This window comes from Mobula birostris, chromosome 3 (assembly GCF_030028105.1).
Source record: "Mobula birostris isolate sMobBir1 chromosome 3, sMobBir1.hap1, whole genome shotgun sequence".
Lineage (NCBI taxonomy): Eukaryota > Metazoa > Chordata > Chondrichthyes > Myliobatiformes > Myliobatidae > Mobula > Mobula birostris.
This window is the reverse complement of record NC_092372.1, coordinates 228,213,511-228,234,080: the sequence shown is the minus strand read 5'-3', so window position 1 is coordinate 228,234,080 and position 20,570 is coordinate 228,213,511. Positions and strand designations below refer to the sequence as shown.

Genomic DNA, 20,570 nt, shown 5'->3' with positions numbered 1-20,570 from the left:
TAATGTTAATAGTTATTGCAATAGATGTAAAACTGAGATAACTACACTGACACAGATGTTTTGGTCCTGTTCTATACTGGAACAGTTCTGGAAGTCAGTTTTTTCTACAATTTCTAAAGCACTTAAAATTAATATACAACCTAACAAATTAACTGTGCTTTTTGGAATAACTTCTCAAAATATCCATGGTATCTCTTTGTCGGACCAACATGTCATTGCACTTGTTACATTGATAGCCAGGAGGGCCATTTTGTTGAAGTGGAAGGATACATCGGCTCCCATTTTGTCACAATGGTTCTCTCAAATGATGCTATGTCTTAGTTTGGAGAAAATTAGAAGTCGAACTTTTGAAGCTATGTTTGATTTTGAGAAAAGGTGAGGTTCATTCACTCGTTACTATCATTTGAGTTAATTGATAGATTTCCTCCATGATCTAATTGTAATTTTTTTTTCTTGCTGGTAGTTTGATGTTTATCTTCAGAAGCTTTTTGCCTAATGCATGGCTCCGGGGTTGAACACCTAATGGGGTTTTTTTTTCTTTTTTTGTCACCAAAATTTTTTCAATCTTTAAAATAATGTTTTTTTTCTTGAGACATTCTAAGTGTTGCCTACTTCGATGTATTCTTGTTAATTTTGGATAATTATACTAATAAGATTTGAAAGAAATGTCCCTAATGTATCCGCCTCAGATAATGGTAGGGGTCCATGGCATGAAAAGCGTTTGGAACCCCTGTTCTAACCCAATGAGTCCTTCCCACCTTCTCTCCCCTGGTATCAGGCCAACTGGTCTCAGACACAACAAACCCCCATCACAAACCCTGGCATGACATACGGTGGTCCTCCAGGGAGAGGACACCCACCTCACCCCTCACAGCCTGACCACAATTCAGCAAACGCAGTTTATGTAAAGACTGAGACTGACCTTCATACTTGAGAACCACTTCATCTGCCGATATCTACGGAAAAGGGAGGGAAAATACCAAATGACTGGAAGGAAAATAATTAGATAGGGAGACAGCACTGTCCAAGCTAAATCTCCCTCACCCACAAGTCAACAGTAAACTTCCCCCCACCACACTCCACCAGGTCAATTCGCCCCACCCACAGCCCACAGCCCACCAGGTCAGCAGTCAAATCCCCATACCCACACTCCACCAGGTCAATTCCCCCCACCCACAGCCCACCAGGTCAGCAGTCAAATCCCCATACCCACACTCCACCAGGTCAACTCCCCCACCCACAGCCCACTAGGTCAGCAGTTAAATCCCCATACCCACAACCCACCAGGTCAACTCCCCCACCCACAGCCCACTAGGTCAGCAGTTAAATCCCCATACCCACAACCCACCAGGTCAACTCCCCCACCCACAGCCCACCAAGTCAGCGATCAAATCCCCATACCCACAGCCCAACAGGGCAACTCCCCCACCCACAGCCCATCAGGTCACCTCCCCCACCCACAGCCCATCAGGTCAACTCCCCCACCCACAGCCCACTATGTCAGCAGTCAAATCCCCCCACCCACAGCCCACCAGGTCAACTCCCCCCACCCACACTCCACCAGGTCAATGGTCAAATCCCCCCCACCCACAGCCCACCAGGACAGTGCTAAACTCCCTCTACTCACAGTCCACCAGATCAACGGTCAACTTCCCCATTTCATGGCCCACCAGGTCAGTGGTAGACTCCCACCCTCATTGCCCACCAGGTCAACAATCAAATCCCTCCACCCATAGCTCACCAGGTCAACAGTCAGCTCCCCCACTCACAGTCCACCAGGCCAACTCTCCCACCCCCACAGCCCACAAAATCAATGGTCAATCCTCCACCTACCCCAGTCCAAAGGGTCAAATCCACTCACAGGTCACAGCTCAACTACCCTCAGGTTACAAGGAAGTCAAAGGTCACCACTCAGAGTTCATAAGATCCATGTCCAACCCCACCCACAAGTCATCAGGTCAACGCAACCCATAAGGTAGCCCGAGTTGGTACAGGGCATTCTGAAAGTGGAGGGTGAGCAACCAGAGGTCATGGTCCATATTGGTATAAACAATGTAGGCAGGAAAGGAGATGAGGTCCTGCATTGTAAGTATAGGCACTTAAAAGACAGGTCCTCTAGCATTGTGACCACAAGATTATTCTGATGCAATGTGGAAATTAAAGGAACGAGCAGTGCCTGAAGGGGTTGGTGTAGGGTCGGCTTCGGGGCACTGATGACCACACAAGAGAGATGGGATGTGTCTGAACTGGAGGAGCACCAATATCTTCGCAGGGAGGTGTTAAGAGTAAAAAGGTTGCAAAGGAGAGTGCGGAGCCACGCAAATGTTCAGGGTCTTAAATAAATACTTCCCGTCTACATTTAAGGTGAAGAAGAACTTAGAAGCTAGGAATTCACCAATGGACCAGTGATATCCTGCAGCATATCAACACTATGAAGGGAGTGGTGTTGGAGGTTCTGAAAGGCATAAAGGTAAGTAAGTGACATGACGCTCGGTGGAGTTGTGGATAGTATAGAAAGTTGTCCTAGGTTACAACGGGACATTGACAAGATGCAGAGCTGGGCTAAGAAGTGACAGATGGAGCTCAACCCGGAAAAATGTGAAGTGATTGACTTTGGAAGGTCAAATTTGAAGGCAAAGTACAGGGTTAATTGCAGGATTCATAGCAGTGTGGAGGAACAGAGGGATCTTCAGGACCCACGTCCATAGATCCCACAAAGTTACCATGCAAGTTGATAGGATGGTTAAGAAGGTGTGGTGTATTGTCCTTCATTAGTTGGGAATTGAGTTCAAGACAATGTTGCAACTGTACAAAACCCTGGTTACAGCACACTTGGAATATTGTACTGAGTTCTGGCTGACTAATTATAGAAAGAATGTGGAAGTGATAATTGAAAAACAACGGCAGGAACCTCAACAGGATCTGTCGGATTTACATCCGTTTGATTTATTTTCATCATCTTGACTTTCCCCAGGAATTTCTCCAGCTCCCGGAGTGGCGGGGTCTCAGATGCTACTGGCTTCCTCAGGATCGTGGTTGGCTCTGCTTCCTCGTCGCTCTCTTCAATCTTGGGCAGATTGAAGTCCACCTGGGATCGCGCACACACAGTCGTCATCCATTTACAGATTCCGATCAGCTCTACCCAGAAGAAAGAAACAATAAGCAGTTATCATCGTCTACGGAGGGGGGTAAAGATTCGATATTTTGGGCCAAGACCAAACAAAAAAGAGCTTTGACCAGTGAGCAATCTGGACATCGGAAGTTTGGAGAGGAGGGGACTTCAATCAGGTCCACTGCCCGAGGATAAAAGGCAGCAGCGGGTCACCACAGTGAAAAGAGATTTGACCAGTGACCAATTGGTGATTGGGATTGATTAGCAAGAACAAATTAAAGGAAGGCAGGGCAAGCATTGTGGCCATCACTGCAGCAACCTTCGTCTGAGTGGACAGAGCCAGAGTGGTGATCGAGGCTTCAGTCAGAGAAAGCAAAGGAAAGAAAAGCTCAAGGTTAAGTTTGTTTTCCTTCCCGTCTTTATATCTGCGCAGCTGGGACAGTAGAGATGCCAGGCAGGATAGTTGCGTGCTCCTCCCTGACAACTACAACTGCAAGAAGTGCATCCAGCTGCAGCCTCTAACAAACCAGGTTAAGGAGTTGGAGCTGAACTGGATCAACTCCAGGTCATTCAGGAGGCTGACGGGGTGATAGATAGGGCACATAGAGAGGTAGTTACACTCAAGGCACAGGACACAGGAAACTGGGTGACAGTCAGGAAGGGGAAAGATGTTAAGGAGCCAGTGCAGAGTACCCCTGTGCCCAACCCCCTCAACAACAGCTATATCACTTTGGATATGTCATGGGGGTTGACCTATCAGAAGAAAGCCATAGACATTGAGTTTCTGGCACTGAGTCTGCCTCTGTGCCTCAGAAGGGAAGTGGGGGAGAAGAGGCATGCTGTGCTGATAGGGGATTTGTTAGTTAGGGGAATGGACAGGAGGTTCTGTGGGCAAGAATGAGATTCCCAGGTGGAATGCTGACTCCCGGGTGCCAGGATCAGGGACACCTCAGAATGAGTCCTCAGCATTCTGAAGTGGGAGGGTGAACAGCCCAAGTTGTGGTCCATGTAGGTACCAATGACATGGGTAGGATGAGTCACAGGGAGTTAGGTACTAAGTTAAAGGGCAGGACCTCCAGGGTTGTGATCTCAGGATTGCTACCCGTGCTGCGTGATAGTGATGCTAGAATTAGGAAGATTATACAGTTTGATACATGGCTAAGGAGTTGGTGTAGGAGGGAGGGCATAAGATTTTTGGATCACAAATAAGAGAAAATCTGCAGATGCTGGAAATCCGAGCAACACACACAAAATGCTGGAGGAACTTAGCAAGCCAGGCAGCATCTACGGAAAAAAGCACAGTCGACGTTTCGGGTCAAGACCCTTCAGCAGGATTTTTGGATCCATGGTTTCACTTCCAGGGAAGGTGGGACCTGTGCAGAAGGGACGATTTGCACCTGAACTGGAGGGGGACTAATATCTTAGTGGGAAGGTTTGTTAATGCTGCACAGTGGGGTTTAAACTAGAGTTGCAGGAGGATGGGAACCAGAGTGTCAGAACAGTTAGTGGACAGGTTGTGGAGGCAGACGTTAATAAGATCTCAGACAAAGTCAGGAATCAAAAGCTTGAGCATGGTACAACTAGCGTCCTGAGCTGCCTAAATTTCAATGCAAGAAGTATTGTAGGAAAGGTGGGGGATAGTGCTGAAGATGAGGTGGCTGGTTTACAACAGAGGCAATATGCAGTGAGGAGAGGCTGTTGATAGGGCAACATTGCATCAACAGGGTGAGTTGCAATGTAAAAGCGGACAAAATCAAAAAGGGTGAGTACAGTACTGAAGGTGTTGTATTTGAATGAGCGCAGTATACGGAATAAGGTAGATAAACTTGCAGCACAGTTGCAGATTGGCATTAATGAATCATGGCTGAAAGATTATAGCTGGGAGCTTAATGTCCAAGGATACACATTGTTTCGGAAGGACAGGCAGGAAGGCAGAGGGGGCAGCATTGCTCTGCTGGTAAAAAATGAAATCAAATCATTAGAGAGAGGTGACATAGGGTCGTAAGGTGTTGAATCATTGTGAATAGAGCTAAGGAACTGCAAGGGTAAAAAGACCCTGATGGGAGTTGTGTACAGACCGCCAAACAGTATTAAGGATGTGGCGTACAAATTACAACAGGAGACAGAAAACGCATGCTAAAAGGGCACTGTTACAATAGTCACGGGGGGCTTGAATGTGCAGGCAGATTGGGAAAATCAGAATGGTGCTGGATTCCAGAAGGGGAAATTTCTAGAGTGCCTACAAGATGACTTTTTAAAGCAGCTTGTGGTTCAGCCCATGAGGGGATCAGCTATTCTGGATTGGGTGTTGATCAATGAATCAGAATTGACTAGAGAGTTTAAGGTAAAAGAACCCTTAGGGGACAGGAATCATAATATGATTGAATTCAGTCTGAAATTCGAGAAGGAGAAGCTAATGTCAGATGTATCAGTATTACAATGGAGTAAAGGGAATTGCAGAGACATGAGAGAGGAACTGGCCAGAACTGATTGGAAAAGAACACTGGCAGGGATGACAGAAGAGCAGCAATCCCTGGAATTTCTGGAAGCAATTTGGAAGGCACAGGATATGTACATCCCAAAGAGAAAAAAGTATTCTAAAGGAAAGATGACACAACCGTGGCTAAGAGAGGTCAAAGCCAACATAAAAGCCAGCAAGACGGCATATATTAGTGGGAAGTTAGTGGATTGGGAAGCTTTTAAAAACCAACAGAAGGCAACAAAAAAAATCCCTAAGTTAAAGAAGGAATACGAAAGTAAGCTAGCCAATATTATTAAAGTGAAAACCAAAAGTTTCTCCAGAAACATAAAGTGTAAAAGAGAGGTGAAAGTGGATATCTTCCAGAGTGGATATCAGACCGCTGGAAAACAATGCTGGAGAGGTAGTAATGGGGGACAAGGAAATGGCAGACGAACTGAATAAGTATTTTGCATCAATTTTCACTGCGGAAGAGACTAGCAGCATGGTGGAAGTTCCAGGTGTCAGGGATCATGAAGTGTGTGAAGTTACCATCACTAGAGAGAAGGCTCCTGGGAAACTGAAAAGTAGGTAAGTCACCTGGATCAGATGGTGTACACCTCAGGTGCCTGAAGAGATCACGGAGGCATTAGTAATGATCTTTCAAGAATCATTAGATTCTGGTATGGTTCTGGAAGACTGGAAAATTGCAAATGTCACACCACTCTTCAAGAAGGGAGAGAGGTAGAAGAAAAGAAACTGTAGGCCAGTTAGACTGACCTCAGTGGCTGGGAGGATGTTGGAGTCGATTATCAAGGATGAAGTCTCAGTGTACTTGGAGGCACATGATAAAATAGATCGTAGTCAGCATGTTCTCCTCAAGGGAAAATTTTGTCTGACAAACTTGTTGGAATTCTTTCAAGAAATAACAAGCAGGATAGACAAAGGAGAATTGATTGATGTTGTGTACTTGGATTTTCAGAAAGCCTTTGACAAGGGGCACACATGAGGCTGAGTTACAGGGAAATTCTAGTATGGATAAAGCAGTGGCTGGATTGGCAGGAGGCAAAAAGTGGGAATGAAGGGAGCCTTTTCTAGTTGGCTGGCAGTGACTCACAGTGTTCCACAGGGGTCTGTGTTGGGACTGATTCCTTTTATGTTATATGTCAATGATTTGGATGACAGAATTGATGGCTTTGTTTCCAAGTTGGCAGACGATAGAAAGATAGGTTGAGGGGCAGGTAGTTTTGAGGAAGTAGAGAAGCTACAGGAGGATTTAGAACAGATTAGGAGAATGGGCAAAGAAATGGCAGATGGAATACAGTGCCGGGAAATGTATGGTCATGCACTTTGGTGGAAAAAATGAAAAGGGCTGACTATTTTCTAAGAGGAGAGAAAATACAAAAAAGATGAGGCACAGAGGGATTTGAGAGTCCTTGTGCAGGATTCCCTAAAGGTTAATTTGCAGGTTGAGTCTGTGGTGAGGAAGACAAATGCGATGTTGGCACTTATTTCAAGGAGAATAGAATATAAATGCAAGGATGTAATGTTGAGACTTTATAAAGCATTGCTGAGGCCTCACTTGGAGTATTGTGAGCAATTTTGGGCCCCTTATCGTAGAAAAGATGGACTGAAGCTGGAGAGGGTTGAAAGGAGGTTCACGAAAATGATTCCAGGATTGAGTGGCTTGTTGTATGAAGAGTGTTTGATGGCTCTGGGCCTGTATTAACTGGAATTGAGAAGAATGAGGGGTAACCTCACTGAAACCTATGAAATGGTGAAAGGCCTTGACAAGAGTGGATGTGGAGAGGATGTCTCCTATGGTGGGACAGTCTAAGACCAGTGGACACAGCCTCAGAATAGATGAGCATTCTTTTAGAATGGCAATGAGGAGGAATTTCTTTAGCTGGAGGGTGGCAAGTCTGTGAAATTCTTTACGATAGGCAGCTGTGAAGGCCAAGTCTTTATGTATGTTTAAGGCAGGGGTTGATAGATTCTTGATTGGTCAGGGCTTGAAGGGATACTGGGAGAAGGCAGGAGATTGGGGCTGACAGGAAAATTGGATCAGTCATGATGAAATGGCAAAGCAGATGCAATGAGCCAAATGGCCTAATTTTGCTCCTACATCTAACGGTCTTCTGGTCCTAATGAAGGCTCTCTGTCTGAAATGTCAGTTGTTCATTTCCACACATGCTGCCTGACTTGCTAAGTTCCTCCAGCATTTTCTGTATGTTGTTCTGGATTTCTAGCAACTACAGAATCTCTTGTGTTTATGGGAAATGGTCATCAGCTTCTTCCCCTACACCATCATGATTTCTGAATGGTCCACAGACACTGCCTCGCTCATTATTCCTCCTTTTAATGTTATTTATTTATTTTTGAAATTTAGAGTAATTTTATGTCATTGCACTCTGCCGCAAAACAAACAAATTTCACATCATTTAAGTCAGCAATAGTTAATCTGATTCTTATTGGTTATACCAGGGATTCCCAATTTGGGGCCCATGGACCCCTCTTTTATGGTATTGATCCATGGCACAAAAAAGGTTGGGAATCCCAGGGTTAAACAGATTGAAAACTGGGTTGAACTCAATGGGGTTTTAAAGAATGAGAGGTAACCTTACTGAAACAGGATTCTTAGGGAGTTAGGCAAGGAGCTAAAGGAGATTTGGTATGTCACCAAAGGCTCTAGTAAATTTCTACTGAAGTACCGTGGAGAGTATTCTGACTGGTTACATCACTGTCTGGGATGGAGGGGCCAGAGCACAGGACCAGAAAAAGCCGCAGGAAGTTGTAAACTCAGCCAGCTCCATCATGGGCACCAGGCCCCCCGGCATCCAGGGCGCCTTCAAAAGCTGGCATCCATCATCAAGGACCCCACCACCCAGGACATGCCCTCTTCTCATTGCTACCATCAGGGAGGAGGTACAGGAGCCTGAAGACACACACTCAATGTTTCAGGAACAGCCTCTACCTCACCCCCATCAGATTTCTGAACGGTCTGTGAAATCACAAACAGTTCTTCTTTATTTAAGACCATAAGATACAGGAGCAGAGTGAGGCCATTTGGCCCATTGAGTCTGTTCCGCCATTTCATCATGGCTGATCCATTTCCCTCTCAGCCCCAATCTTTGTAGCAGCTCTTCATTTCTTACTGTAACTGTCAGTAATTTTGTACAAATGTCCTGCCACTGCCACTACAGAGCAACACATTTCACAACTTGCGCCAGTGATACTCAAGCCAATCCGTTTCTGATTGCTGAGATGGTTTCTGGCCAGTGAGTCTGGTGGCCTGATCCAGGTGTGACTGATAACTGAGAATTTCTTCCCTCAGAAGGGTGAGTAGAACTCCTTGATACAGAGAGTTCAGCAAGCAAGCATACAAGGATGGAATAAATAGATTTCTAATCAGTGAGGGTTCAGGGGTTTAGTAGTGCGATCACTCGAGTCGAGGGTGATGTTCTCCCATTGGGCTATTCTCTTAATGGAGAACGCCTCTGCATGACTGTGAGTCTATGGAGTCTGATGCACAGCCAACCATCACACGGTCCTTGACAGATCGGGGTCAGGGTCCAGTGCATGGAGTGTAAGATGGCAGGGGACCCTTCACTGCTGTAGGCTTCCTCCACCTTCACTGTCATTGTGATGCGTCATCATCTTCTGCCAGCTCCACCACTGAGGTCGTGGCTGGATTGCTCTTTGTCCTTACCCAACCAGGAGCTAATCTCCAGACGGCATCGCTCTCGGGACCTCAGGAACTCACCACGACAAGATGACGATCCTCAGAGAAGATGCAGGGGTTCGGGTGAAAGGGCAGGAAAGTGGATGAGGAATGCTGGATCAGCCACTGTTCTATTGAATGCAGAGAAGGATCGAGGGGCCCATGTCTGTTCCCACAGCTTATGGTTTAATGAGAGGATAGGAATGGTGATGGGAAGTGAGAGGGTGTTACTGCAGTGCAGAAGCACCCCGAAAGGGAGCAGAGAAATGAAAATACTGTTAAACTCCAGTTCTGCCTCAACAATATCAGGGGATTCCCAAACATAGGGCAATGGAGCCAGACACCAGAGACATGAGACATTTGACTCACCACATTCGTGATGAACGCCCCACCCCACCACACACCCCACACATAAATAACACTTACTCACAACAGAGCCTTATTCTCCCAATGTAACACACACACACACAAAGTTCTGGAGGAACACAGTATTTGCTGATACTGATACTGAGTCTCTATGGAGGGGGATAATCAGTCAATGTTTCTGGCTGAGTGTATCGCATCAGATTGATTCTGAGAATGTGGCAAGGATGCAGGGGACCGATCGAATGTGCAGGCAAATTGACTGGACGCCCGGAGCACGGGAGGCACGCTTTTTTTTGGCATAGTCTTTTGAGTGCGTAGTGTATGCGGTCGATCAATCACGCGGTGAATTAATTGGGCTGCCTCTTAGTGGCAGAGGCTTTTGAGTGCCTATGTTTGTCACTCCCATGGCGTTTACCGTCGCTAACATGATTCATTAAAGCACTCAATCGTACTACTCTGTTGTGCGACATAAGACATAGAAACATGATTATGTCATTCAACCCATCAAATCTGCTCCACCATTCCATCATGGCTAATTTATTAACACTCTCAACTCCATTCTCCTGTCTTCTCCCTTAACCTTTGATTCCCTGACTAAACAAGAACCTGTCAACCTCCACTTTAAATTTATCCAATGACTTGGTCTTCACAGCTGTTTGTGGCAATGAATTCCACAGATTCACCACTCTCTGAATAAAGAAAATCCTCATCTCTGTTCTAAAGGGATGCCCCTCTATTCTGAGGCTGTGCCCTCTGGTCCTAGACTCCTCCACCATAGGAAACGTCCTCTTTACATCCACTCTATCGAGGTTCCTGTCATTCTTCCAAACTCCAGTGAGTACAGGCCCAGAGCCTTCAAACTCTCCTCATATGTTAACCCTTTCATTCCAGGGATCTTTCTCATGAACTTCCCCAGGACCCTCTCCAATGTCAGCACATCCTTTCTTAGATAAGTGGCCCAAAACTGCTCACAATACTCTAAGTGAGGCCTTACCAGAGCCTTATAAAGCCTCAGCATTTTATCCTTGTGTTTATATTCTAGTCCTCTTGAAATGAATGCTAACATTGCATTTGCCTTCCTCACCACAGACCCAACCTGCAAATTAACCTTTAGGGAATCCTGCACAAGGATCCCAATTCCCTTAGCATTTTTTGTTTTGTATTTTTTGTATTTTTGTATTTTCTCTCCATTCAGAAAACAGACAACCCTTTCATTTCTTCTACCAATGTGCATGACCATACACTTCCTGCAATCTATTCCATCTGCCATTTCTTTGCCCATTCTTCTAATTTAAGTCTTCTTGTAGTCTATCTACTTCCTCAAAACTACCTTCCTCTCTACCTATCTTCATATTATCAGAAAACTTGGCCACAAGCTGTCAATTTTGTCATCCAAATCATTGACATATAACGTAAAAAGAATTGGTCCCACCACAGACCCCTGTGGAACACCATGAGTCACTGGCAGACAACCGGAAAAGGCTCCCTTTATTCTCACTCTTCGCCTCCTGTCAGTCAGCCCTATTCTCTACCCTTGCTAGAATCTTTCCTGTTGTAGTTCTTACTCTGCATTATATGTAACACCCCCTGCACAAACCCCACTAATCCACAACAGCGGCGTATTTGTTAATACAACACACACACACACACACATAAAATGCTGGAGGAACTCAGCAGGTCAGGCACCATCTATGGAAATGAATAAGCAGTCAACGTTTCTGGCTGAAACCGTTCATCAGGACTGGGAAGGAAGGGGGAAGAAGCTGGAATGAGAAGATGGGGTGGGGTGGGGGGAGGGTAGGAGGACGTTAAAAGGTGATAGGTGAAACCAAGTGGAGGGGGAGGGCAGACTCGATGGGCTGAACCGCCTAATTCTGCTCTTACGTCTTATGGGTAATCTAAGAAGCAGAGAGGTGATGGGGAAAAGGCAACTTACTGGAGAAGGAAAGGAGAGGGGACCATTGGAGAAAGGACAGGAGGAGAGACACCAGAGGGGGGTGATGAGCAGGTGAGACTAGAAGGGGTGAGAGGTGAACCACAATTGTGAAAGGGAATAGAGAGAAGGGGAAGGGGAAGAAACGACCAGGAATTGGAATAATCGATGCCTTTAGGTTGAGATGTTATTCGTCCAACCCAGGTCTGGCTTCATTGTGGCAGTAGAGGCGATCATGGACTGACCTAAGATCACTAGGCCATAAGGTATAGGAACAGAAATAGGTCACTTGGCCCAAGGAGGCTGATCCAGTGACCTCTCAGCCCCAGTCTCCTGCCTTCTACCCATATCCCTTCATACCTTGATCAATCAAGAATCTTATCAATCTCTGCCCTAAACATACATAAAGAATTTGCCTCCACAGCTGCCTTTGGCAAAGAATTCCACAGATTTACCACTCTCTGGCTAAAGAAATTCCTCCTCATCTCCGTTCTAAAAGGACGCTCACTCTCCACATGTTGGAATGGGATTGGGAATGGCAGGTTGAATTGAAATGGTGTCCTACAGGAGACCCTGGCTTTCGCGGAGGTGTTCGTCAAAGCCCTCTACTTACTGGGGATAATTTCATCGATTATCTGCAGTGGCTTCAGGACCGGTTCAAACTGCACCGATAATTCATTGCAGATTTCATCCAGAAACTGCTTCAGGCGAGAGTGGATTTCTTGCTGAACAGTAAGAGAGATGATGGTTAATTCATCTTATCCAAGTTCAAGGTTATTGACATTTCAACCATATATACATATACCGCCAAAGGAAACAAAGTTGCTCCAGACCAAGGTGCGCAACACACAAGACAAGGTAATGTTACCCAAATAAACTAACAAACAATTCCAATTCTTCCCACCACACAGTGGGTAGTGTTTACCATCAACTTGTGGACTGTGTTTGATGAAAAGGGCTGATGGTTCTTGACCACCGTTCGTCTATCAGGAGGCCACGAAGCGCAATGCAGCCAAAACTGGAGTATGATTGTCAGAGTGAAAAGCTTGTCCTGCACACTGTCCATACAGATCAGACCATTACACAGAGCGCTGAGGTAGAACAAGGTAAAACAATAACAGGAGGCAGAGTGTTACAGTGACAGAGAGAGCGCAGACAAACTAATAAGGAATGAAGCCAAAATAAGGTAGATTGCGAAGTCAAGAATCCATCTTATAGTTCTAGGGGCATAAAATGGGGAAGTCACGGTAGTGCAGTGGTAAGGGTGATGCTATTACAGCTTGGGATAGCGGAATTCAGAGTTCAGTACCAGTGACCTCTGGAACGAGTCTCTGTACGTCCTCCCTGCGGAATATGCGGGGTTTCCCCAGGTCCCCACAGTCCATAGGCACACCATGTTGGTTAACTGGTCATTGTAAACCGTCCTGTGACGAGGTTAGGGTTATACGGGGTGGTTGGGGGTTGCTGTACAGCACAGTTTAAAAGGCCAGAAGGACCGATTCCACACTGTATCTATAAATACATAAAATTATATTTTTAAACGTTCTCCTTCAGTTCAGTGGCACACGCAATGCTGGGGGGGGGGGGGGGAGAGAGAGAATGTCCAGGGTGGGAGGGGGAGAGAGAGAATGTGCAGGGTGGGAGGGGGGAGAGAGAATGTCCAGGGTGGGGGGGGGGGGAAGAGAGAATGTCCAGGGTGGGAGGGGAGAGAGAGAGAGAATGTCCAGGGTGGGAGGGGAGAGAGAGAGAGAATGTCCAGGGTGGGAGAGGGAGAGAGAGAATGTGCAGGGTGGGAGGGGGGAAAGAGAGAATGTCCAGGGTGGGAGGGGGAAAGAGAGAGAGAATGTCCAGGCTAAGAGAGGGAGAGAGAGAGAGATAGAATGTCCAGGGTGGGAGGGGGAGAGAGAGAGAATGTCCAGGGTGGGAGGGGGGAAAGAGAGAATGTCCAGGGTGGGAGGGGGGGCGAGATAATGTCCAGGGTGGGAGGGGGAGAGAGAGAATGTCCAGGGTGGGAGTGGGAGAGAGAATGTCCAGGGTGGGGGGGGAGAGAGAGAATGTCCAGGGTGGGAGTGGGAGAGAGATAATGTCCAGGATGGGAGGGGGAAGAATGTCCAGGATGGGAGGGGGAAGAATGTCCAGGGTGTGGGGGGGGGGGTGAGATAGTGTCCAGGGTGGGGGGGGAGAATGTCTAGGGTGGGAGGGGGGAGAGAAAATGTCCAGGGTGGGGGGGGAGAATGTCCAGGGTGGGAGGGGGAGAGAGAGAATGTCCAGGGTGGGGGGGGGGAAGAGAGAATGTCCAGGGTGGGAGGGGGAGAGAGAGAGAATGTCCTAGCTGGGAGGGGGAGAGAGAGAGAATGTCCAGGCTGGGAGGGGGAGAGAGAGAGAATGTCCAGGCTGGGAGGGGGAGAGAGAGAGAATGTCCAGGCTGGGAGGGGGAGAGAGAGAATGTCCAGGGTGGGAGGGGGAGAGAGAGAGAATGTCCAGGCTGGGAGGGGGAGAGAGAGATTGAATGTCCAGGGTGGGAGGGGGAGAGAGAGAGAATGTCCAGGGTGGGAGGGGGGCGAGATAATGTCCAGGGTGGGGGGGGGAGAGAATGTCCAGGGTGGGAGGGGGAGAGAGAGAATGTCCAGGGTGGGAGGGGAGAGTGATAATGTCCAGGGTAGGAGGGGGGAGAATCTCCAGGGTGGGGGGGGGGGCGAGATAATGTCCAGGGTGGGGGAGCGGAGATTGTCCAGGGTGGGGGGGGGGCGAGATAATGTACAGGGTGGGGGGGGGGGAGAGAATGTCCAGGGTGGGAGGGGGAGAGAGAGAATGTCCAGGGTGGGAGGGGAGAGTGATAATGTCCAGGGTAGGAGGGGGGAGAATCTCCAGGGTGGGGGGGGGGCGAGATAATGTCCAGGGTGGGGGGGGGCAGAATGTCCAGGGTGGGAGGGGGAGAGAGAGAATGTCCAGGGTGGGAGGGGGGAAAGAGAGAATGTCCAGGGTGGGAGGGGGGAAAGAGAGAATGTCCAGGGTGGGAGGGGGGGGCGAGATAATGTCCAGGGTGGGAGGGGGAGAGAGAGAATGTCCAGGGTGGGAGTGGGAAGAATGTCCAGGGTGGGAGGGGGGCAAGATAATGTCCAGGGTGGGGAGGGGAGAATGTCTAGGGTGGAAGGGGGGAGAGAGAATGTCCAGGGTGGGGGAGGGAGAGAGAGAGAATGTCCAGGGTGGGAGGGGGGGGCGAGATAATGTCCAGGGTGGAAGGGGGGAGAGAGAATGTCCAGGGTGGGGGGGGGAGAATGTCCAGGGTGGGAGGGGGAGAGAGAGAATGTCCAGGGTGGGAGGGGGGAGAGAGAATGTCCAGGGTGGGAGAATGTCTAAGGTGGGGGGGGGGGAGAGAGAATGTCCAGGGTGGGAAGGGGGAGAGTGAATGTCCAGGGTGGTTTTGGGGGGGGAGAGAATCTCCAGGGTGAGAGGGGGGAGAGAGATAATGTCCAGGGTGGGGGGGGGAGAATGTCCAGAGTGGGAGAGGGGAGGGAGAATGTCTAAGGTCGGGGGGAAGAGAGAGGATGTCCAGGGTGGGAGGGGGGAAGAGAGAATGTCCAGGGTGGGAGAATGTCTAAGGTGGGGGGGGGAGAGAGAATGTCCAGGGTGGGAAGGGGGAGAGTGAATGTCCAGGGTGGTTTTGGGGGGGGAGAGAATCTCCAGGGTGGGAGGGGGGAGAGAGATAATGTCCAGGGTGGGGGGGGGGGAGAATGTCCAGAGTGGGAGAGGGGAGGGAGAATGTCTAAGGTCGGGGGGAAGAGAGAGAATGTCCAGGGTGGGAGGGGGGAGAGAGAATGTCCAGGGTGGGAGAGGGGAGGGAGAATGTCTAAGGTGGGGGGGGGGAGAGAGAATGTCCGGGGTTGGAGGGGGGGGAGAGAGAATGTCTGGGGTTGGAGGGGGGGAGAGAGAATCTCCAGGGTGGTTTGGGGGGGGGGAGAGAATCTCCAGGGTGGAAGGGGGAGAGAGAGAATGTGCAGGGTGGGAGGGGGAGAGAGAATGTCCAGGGTGGGAGGGGGAGAGAGAGAGAATGTCCAGGGTGGGAGGGGGAGAGAGAGAATGTGCAGGGTGGGAGGGGGAGAGAGAATGTCCAGGGTGGGAGGGGAGAAAGAGAGAATGTCCAGGGTGGGAGGGGGTGAGAGAATGTCCAGGGTGGGAGGGGGGAGAGAGAGAATGTCCAGGGTGGGAGGGGGAGAGAGAGAGAATGTCCAGGCTGGGAGGGGGAGAGAGAGAATGTCCAGGGTGGGAGGGGGAGAGAGAGAGAATGTCCAGGCTGGGAGGGGGAGAGAGAGATAGAATGCCCAAGGTGGGAGGGGGAGAGAGAGAATGTCCAGGATGGGAGTGGGAGAGAGATAATGTCCAGGGTAGGGGGGGGGAGAATGTCCAGGGTGGTGGGGGGGAGAGAGAATTTCCAGGGTGGTGGGGGGGGGAGAATGTCCAGGGTGGGGTGGTGGAGAGAGAATGTCCAGGGTGGGAGGGGGGAAAGAGAGAATGTCCAGGGTGGGGGGGGGGGAAATGTCCAGGGTGGGGGGGGAGAGAGAGAATGTCCAGGGTGGGAGGGAGGGAGAGAGAGAATGTCCAGGGTGGGAGGGGGGAGAGAGAATGTCCAGGGTGGGAGGAGGAGGGAGAGAGAATGTCCAGGGTGGGAGGAGGAGGGAGAGAGAATGTCCAGGGTGGGGGGGGGGGGAATGTCCAGGGTGGGAGGGGGGAGAGAGAGAGAATGTCCTAGCTGGGAGGGGGAGAGAGAGATTGAATGTCCAAGGTGGGAGGGGGAGAGAGAGAGAATGTCCAGGGTGGGAGTGGGAGAGAGATAATGTCCAGGGTGGGAGGGGGGAGAATGTCCAAGGTGGGAGGGGGAGAGAGAGAGAATGTCCAGGGTGGGAGTGGGAGAGAGATAATGTCCAGGGTGGTGGGGGGAGAATGTCCAGGATGGGAGGGGGAGAGAGAATGTCCAGGATGGTTTAGGGGGGGGAGAGAATCTCCAGGGTGGGAGGCCGGAGAGAGATAATGTCCAGGGTTCCAGGGTGGGGGGTGGGAAGAATATCCAGAGTGGGAGAGGGGAGGGAGAATGTCTAAGGTGGGGGGGGGGAGAGAGAATATCCGGGGTGGGACGGGGGAGAGAAAATGTCTAGGGTGGGGGGGGGGGGAGAATGTCCAGGGTGGGAGGGGGAGAGAGAGAGAATGTCCAGGGTGGGAGGGGGGAGAGAGAATGTCCAGGGTGGGAGGGGGGAGAGAGAGAGAGAATGTCCAGGGTGGGAGGGGGAGAGAGAGAATGTCCAGAGTGGGAGGGGGGAGAGAGAATGTCCAGGGTGGAGGGGGGAGAGAGAATGTCCAGGGTGGGAGGGGGGAGAGAGAGAGAGAATGTCCAGGGTGGGAGGGGGAGAGAGAGAATGTCCAGAGTGGGAGGGGGGAGAATGTCCAGAGTGGGAGGGGGGCGAGATAATGTCCAGGGTGGGGGGGGGCAGAATGTCCAGGGTGGGAGGGGGAGAGAGAGAATGTCCAGGGTGGGAGGGGGGAAAGAGAGAATGTCCAGGGTGGGAGGGGGGGGCGAGATAATGTCCAGGGTGGGAGGGGGAGAGAGAGAATGTCCAGGGTGGGAGTGGGAAGAATGTCCAGGGTGGGACGGGGGCAAGATAATGTCCAGGGTGGAAGGGGGGAGAGAGAATGTCCAGGGTGGGGGGGAGAATGTCCAGGGTGGGAGGGGGAGAGAGAATGTCCAGGGTGGGAGGGGGAGAGAGAATGTCCAGGGTGGGAGAATGTCTAAGGTGGGGGGGGGAGAGAGAATGTCCAGGGTGGGAAGGGGGAGAGTGAATGTCCAGGGTGGTTTTGGGGGGGGAGAGAATCTCCAGGGTGGGAGGGGAGAGAGAGATAATGTCCAGGGTGGGGGGGGGGGAGAATGTCCAGAGTGGGAGAGGGGCGAGATAATGTCCAGAGTGGGAGGGGGGAGAATGTCCAGAGTGGGAGGGGGGCGAGATAATGTCCAGGGTGGGGGGGGGCAGAATGTCCAGGGTGGGAGGGGGAGAGAGAGAATGTCCAGGGTGGGAGGGGGGGAGAATGTCCAGGGTGGGAGGGGGGAAAGAGAGAATGTCCAGGGTGGGAGGGGGGAAAGAGAGAATGTCCAGGGTGGGAGGGGGGGGCGAGATAATGTCCAGGGTGGGAGGGGGAGAGAGAGAATGTCCAGGGTGGGAGTGGGAAGAATGTCCAGGGTGGGACGGGGGCAAGAATGTCCAGGGTGGGACGGGGGCAAGATAATGTCCAGGGTGGGGAGGGGAGAATGTCTAGGGTGGAAGGGGGGAGAGAGAATGTCCAGGGTGGGGGGGGAGAATGTCCAGGGTGGGAGGGGGAGAGAGAGAATGTCCAGGGTGGGAGGGGGGAGAGAGAATGTCCAGGGTGGTTTTGGGGGGGGGAGAGAATCTCCAGGGTGGGAGGGGGGAGAGAGATAATGTCCAGGGTGGGGGGGGGGGAGAATGTCCAGAGTGGGAGAGGGGAGGGAGAATGTCTAAGGTCGGGGGGAAGAGAGAGGATGTCCAGGGTGGGAGGGGGGAAGAGAGAATGTCCAGGGTGGGAGAGGGGAGGGAGAATGTCTAAGGTGGGGGGGGGGAGAGAGAATGTCCGGGGTTGGAGGGGGGGGGGAGAGAGAATGTCTGGGGTTGGAGGGGGGGAGAGAGAATCTCCAGGGTGGTTTGGGGGGGGGAGAGAATCTCCAGGGTGGAAGGGGGAGAGAGAATGTCCAGGGTGGGGGGGGGGAGAGAGAATTTCCAGGGTGGTTTGGGGGGGGGGCGGAGAGAATCTCCAGGGTAGTTTGGGGGGGGGGGAGATAATCTCCAGGGTGGTTTGGGGAAGGGGAGAGAATGTCCAGGGTGGAAGGGGGAGAGAGAGAATGTGCAGGGTGGGAGGGAGAGAGAGAGAATGTCCAGGGTGGGAGGGGGAGAGAGAGAATGTCCAGGGTGGGAGGGGGAGAGAGAGAATGTCCAGGGTGGAAGGGGGAGAGAGAGAATGTGCAGGGTGGGAGGGAGAGAGAGAGAATGTCCAGGGTGGGAGGGGGAGAGAGAGAATGTGCAGGGTGGGAGGGGGAGAGAGAATGTCCAGGGTGGGAGGGGAGAAAGAGAGAATGTCCAGGGTGGGAGGGGGTGAGAGAATGTCCAGGGTGGGAGGGGGAGAGAGAGAGAATGTCCAGGGTGGGAGGGGGAGAGAGAGAGAATGTCCACGCTGGGAGGGGGAGAGAGATAATGTCCAGGGTGGGAGGGGGAAAGAGAGAATGTCCAGGGTGGGAGGGGGGAAAGAGAGAATGTCCAGGGTGGGGGGGGGAATGTCCAGGGTGGGAGGGGGAGAAAGAGAATGTCCAGGGTGGGAGGGGGAGAGAGAGAGAATGTCCAGGGTGGGGGGGGGAGAATGTCCAGGGTGGGAGGGGGAGAGAGAGAATGTCCAGGGTGGGAGGGGGGATGAGATAATGTCCAGGGTGGGGGGGGCAGGAGAATGTCTAGGGTGGGAGGGGGGGAGAGAGAATTTCCAGGGTGGTGGGGGGGGAGAATGTCCAGGGTGGGGGGGGAGAATGTCCAGGGTGGGGTGGTGGAGAGAGAATGTCCAGGGTGGGAGGGGGGAAAGAGAGAATGTCCAGGGTGGGAGGGGGGGCGAGATAATGTCCAGGGTGGGGAGGGGCAGAATGTCCAGGGTGGGAGGGGGAGAGAGAGAATGTCAGGGTGGGAGGGGGAGAGAGAATGTCCAGGGTGGGAGGGGGGAGAGAGAGAGAATGTCCAGGGTGGGAGGGGGAGAGAGAATGTCCAGGGTGGGAGGGGGGAGAGAGAATGTCCAGGGTGGGAGGGGGGGCGAGATAATGTCCAGGGTGGGGAGGGGCAGAATGTCCAGGGTGGGAGGGGGAGAGAGAGAATGTCCAGGGTGGGAGGGGGGAGAGAGAATGTCCAGGGTGGGGAGGGGCAGAATGTCCAGGGTGGGAGGGGGAGAGAGAGAATGTCCAGGGTGGGAGGGGGGAGAGAGAATGTCCAGGGTGGGAGGGGGGAGAGAGAGAGAATGTCCAGGGCGGGAGGGGGAGAGAGAATGTCCAGGGTGGGGGGGGGAGAATGTCCAGGGTGGGAGGGGGGAGAGAGAGAGAATGTCCTAGCTGGGAGGGGGAGAGAGAGAGAATGTCCAGGCTGGTAGGGGGAGAGAGAGATTGAATGTCCAGGGTGGGAGGGGGAGAAAGAGAATGTCCAGGGTGGGAGGGGGAGAGAGAGAGAATGTCCAGGGTGGGGGGGGGAGAATGTCCAGGGTGGGAGGGGAGAGAGAGAATGTCCAGGGTGGGAGTGGGAGAGAGATAATGTCCAGGGTGGGAGGGGGGAGAATGTCCAGGGTGGTGGGGGGAGAATGTCCAGGGTGGGAGGGGGAGAGAGAGAATGTCCAGGGTGGGAGGGGGAGAGAGAGAATGTCCAGGGTGGGAGGGGGGAGAATGTCCAGGGTGGGAGGGGGAGAGAGAGATTGAATGTCCAGGGTGGGAGGGGGAGAGAGAGAATGTCCAGGCTGGGAGGGGGAGAGAGAGAGAATGTCCAGGGTGGGAGTGGGAGAGAGAGAATGTCCAGGGTGGGAGGGGGGAGAATGTCCAGGGTGGGAGGGGGGAGAGAGAATGTCCAGGATGGTTTAGGGGGGGGAGAGAATCTCCAGGGTGGGAGGCCGGAGAGAGATAATGTCCAGGGTGGGGGGTGGGAAGAATATCCAGAGTGGGAGAGGGGAGGGAGAATGTCTAAGGTGGGGGGGGGAGAGAGAATATCCGGGGTGGGAGGGGGGAGAGAAAATGTCTAGGGTGGGGGGGGGGGAGAATGTCCAGGGTGGGAGGGGGAGAGAGAGAATGTCCAGGGTGTGAGGGGGGAGAGAGAGAGAATGTCCAGGGTGGGAGGGGGAGAGAGAATGTCCAGGGTGGGGGGGGAGAATGTCCAGGGTGGGAGGGGGGAGAGAGAGAGAATGTCCT

The 20,570-nt window shown here is 51.6% G+C and overlaps 1 protein-coding gene across 4 annotated transcripts in view; it reads right to left on the bottom strand.

Moving 5' to 3' along the window:
- LOC140195624 (uncharacterized) overlaps positions 1-20,570 on the bottom strand; it is a 155,254-nt gene that overhangs the window by 25,333 nt on the left and 109,351 nt on the right. For all 4 annotated transcript variants that reach the window (XM_072254283.1, XM_072254282.1, XM_072254285.1 and 1 more), the window contains 3 exons: positions 12,204-12,315; positions 2,912-3,138; positions 923-956 (listed from right to left, as the gene is read on the bottom strand). In XM_072254283.1, coding sequence (XP_072110384.1) covers positions 923-956; positions 2,912-3,138; positions 12,204-12,315 — 373 coding nt within the window. The remainder of the gene's footprint in view (positions 1-922; positions 957-2,911; positions 3,139-12,203; positions 12,316-20,570) is intronic.